At 49.3% G+C, this 2240-nt stretch overlaps 1 protein-coding gene across 1 annotated transcript in view; it reads left to right on the top strand.

Annotated features, from left to right (window-relative positions):
• The first annotated feature begins 908 nt into the window (after positions 1–908).
• The window catches only part of CHRDL2 (chordin-like 2), a 60278-nt gene continuing 58946 nt past the window's right edge, over positions 909–2240 (top strand). The window contains 1 exon segment of the mRNA XM_009329035.1: positions 909–942. Within this exon segment, the coding sequence (XP_009327310.1) occupies positions 909–942 (34 nt within the window).

Raw genomic sequence — 2240 nt, 5'->3', positions numbered from 1 at the left:
CAAAGTGAATGACAAAAATTGAGACTTGAAACCGTGATTAATCAGCCAATTTAAGCTGGAATAATCAAGGTATGTCAAGAGGTCATAGCAAGCAGTTTTTAAGATTTTGCAGATTTTCAGTGATTTAATTAAATACATCAGCTTATTCAGTGTTTGATAACAGAATCACAGAATAGTTGAGGTTGGCAAAGACCTCTGGGGACCAAACCCCTCTGCTCAAGCTGGGTCACCAGGAGCAGGCTGGCCAGGTCCACATCCAATTGGGTTTTGACTATCTCCCAGGATGGAGACTCCACAACCTCCCTGGGCGACCTGTGCCAGTGCTTGGTCACCCTCACAGTAGAAGTTTTTTTTCTTACGGCAAATGAAACCTCACGTTTCAGTTTGTGTCCATTGCCTCCTGTCCTGTCACTGGGCACCACTGAGAAGAGCCTGGCTCTGCTGCCTTTACTGCCTCCTCTCAGGGATTTATATACATTGATAAGGTCCCCCCAGGTCTCCACCAGCGCGGTCAGTGTGGATGTTATGGGAGGCAAGAGTCAAAAGGGCGAAAAGCAAATGCACATGATGGGCAACAAGAAAGGCTTCTACAACTACGTCAGCAGCAAAAGGAAAATGTGGGTCTGCTTCTAGGTGAGGCAGGGGACCTGATGCTAAAGGACACGGAAAAGGCTGAGATGTTCAATGCCTCCTCTCTTCAGTCTTCACGGCTAGAGCAGGTCCAGAGAAGGGCCACGAAAATGGTCAGGGGGCTGGAACACCTCTGCTGTGGAGAAAGGCTGAGAGAGTTGGGGTTGTTCTGCCTGGAGAAGAGAAGGCTCTGGGGAAACCTTACTGCAGTCTTTCAGCATACACAGGGGGCTTATAAAACAGATGGAGGGAGACTTTTTACCAGGGCCTGTCGCGTCATGACAAGGGTCAACGGCTTTAAACTGAAGGAGGGTAGGTTTAGACTGGACGTAAGGAAGAAATGTTTTAGGATGAGGGAGGTGAGACACTGACACAGGTTGCCCAGAGAGGTTGTGGATGCGCCATCGTTGGAAGTGTTCAAGATGAGGCTGATCTAGTGGAAGATGTCCTTGCCCACGGTAGGGGGGTTGGACTAGATGATCTTTGAAGGTCCCTTCCAACCCAAACCCTTCTGTGATTCTAAGACCAGCTTCAGGAATCCCAGGCCCCTGAGACCAGGGGGAAAGTCTGGAGCAAGGAAGACCCACCCTCCTTCCAGGTTAGGGAACATTTAAACAAACTAGACATACACAAGTCCATGGAACCTAATGGGTTGCACCCACAAGTGCTGAGGGAGCTGGCCAACGTCATTGTGAGGCCACTCTCGATTATCTTTGAAAGGTCGTGGTGATCAGGAGAGGTTCTTGAGGCCTGGAAGAAAGCAAATGTCACTCCTCCCTTCAAAAAGGGGAAGGAGGAGGAACGACAGGGCCAGCCCCACCTCGATCCCTGGGAAGGTGATGGAGCAACTATTCCTGGAAACCACTTCTAGACAAGGACAAGGAGGTGTTCGGGAGGTAGTCAGCTTGGATTTATGAAAAGGAAAGCATGCTTAACCAATGTAGTAGTCTTCCGTGATGAGACGACAGGCTCAGCGGATGAGTGGAGGGCAGTGGATGTCGTTTATCTTGATCAGTGAAGGGCCATGAAAATCAGTAAGAGACTGGAGTATCTGACATACAAGAGGAGGCTGAGAGAGTTGAAATACCTGGTGGAAGACAGCAGAGAAGACAGAGCCAGGCTCTTCTCAGCAGTGCCCAATGACAGGACAAGAGGAAATGGGCACAAATTGAAATACAAGAAGTTCCATTTAACGTAGGAAAACACTTTTTTTACTGTCAGGGTGGTCAAGCATTGACACAGGTTGCCCAGAGAAGCTGCAGAGTCTCCAACCTCAGAGACAGTCAAAACCCAACTGGACACGGTCCTGGGCAACCTGCTCCCGGTGACCTCGCTTTGAGCAGGGGTTGGGTCTCCAGAGGTCCCTTCCAACCTCAACCACGCTGTGATTCTCCGATAAGCCTCACTAATGTGAAGATAAACCACATCCACTGCTCTCTCTCTGCATGTAGTAGGTTATCATTTGTAATGGATCAACTACCTTTGATTTCCACACTATTAGCCCAACTTACAAGACAAGCGGGCAATTACCTTCACGGCTTTTAGCCCGATGCAGCCATCCGGTGCTGCTGAAGGACAAGCTTGAGCCTAGGCTAGAAATGCAGCAGGAA

This window comes from Pygoscelis adeliae, unplaced genomic scaffold, assembly GCF_000699105.1.
Source record: "Pygoscelis adeliae isolate BGI_AS28 unplaced genomic scaffold, ASM69910v1 Scaffold297, whole genome shotgun sequence".
In the NCBI taxonomy this organism is placed as follows: Eukaryota; Metazoa; Chordata; class Aves; order Sphenisciformes; family Spheniscidae; genus Pygoscelis; species Pygoscelis adeliae.
The sequence above is the reverse complement of the archived record's forward strand: the minus strand, read 5'-3'. Positions and strand labels throughout refer to the sequence as shown.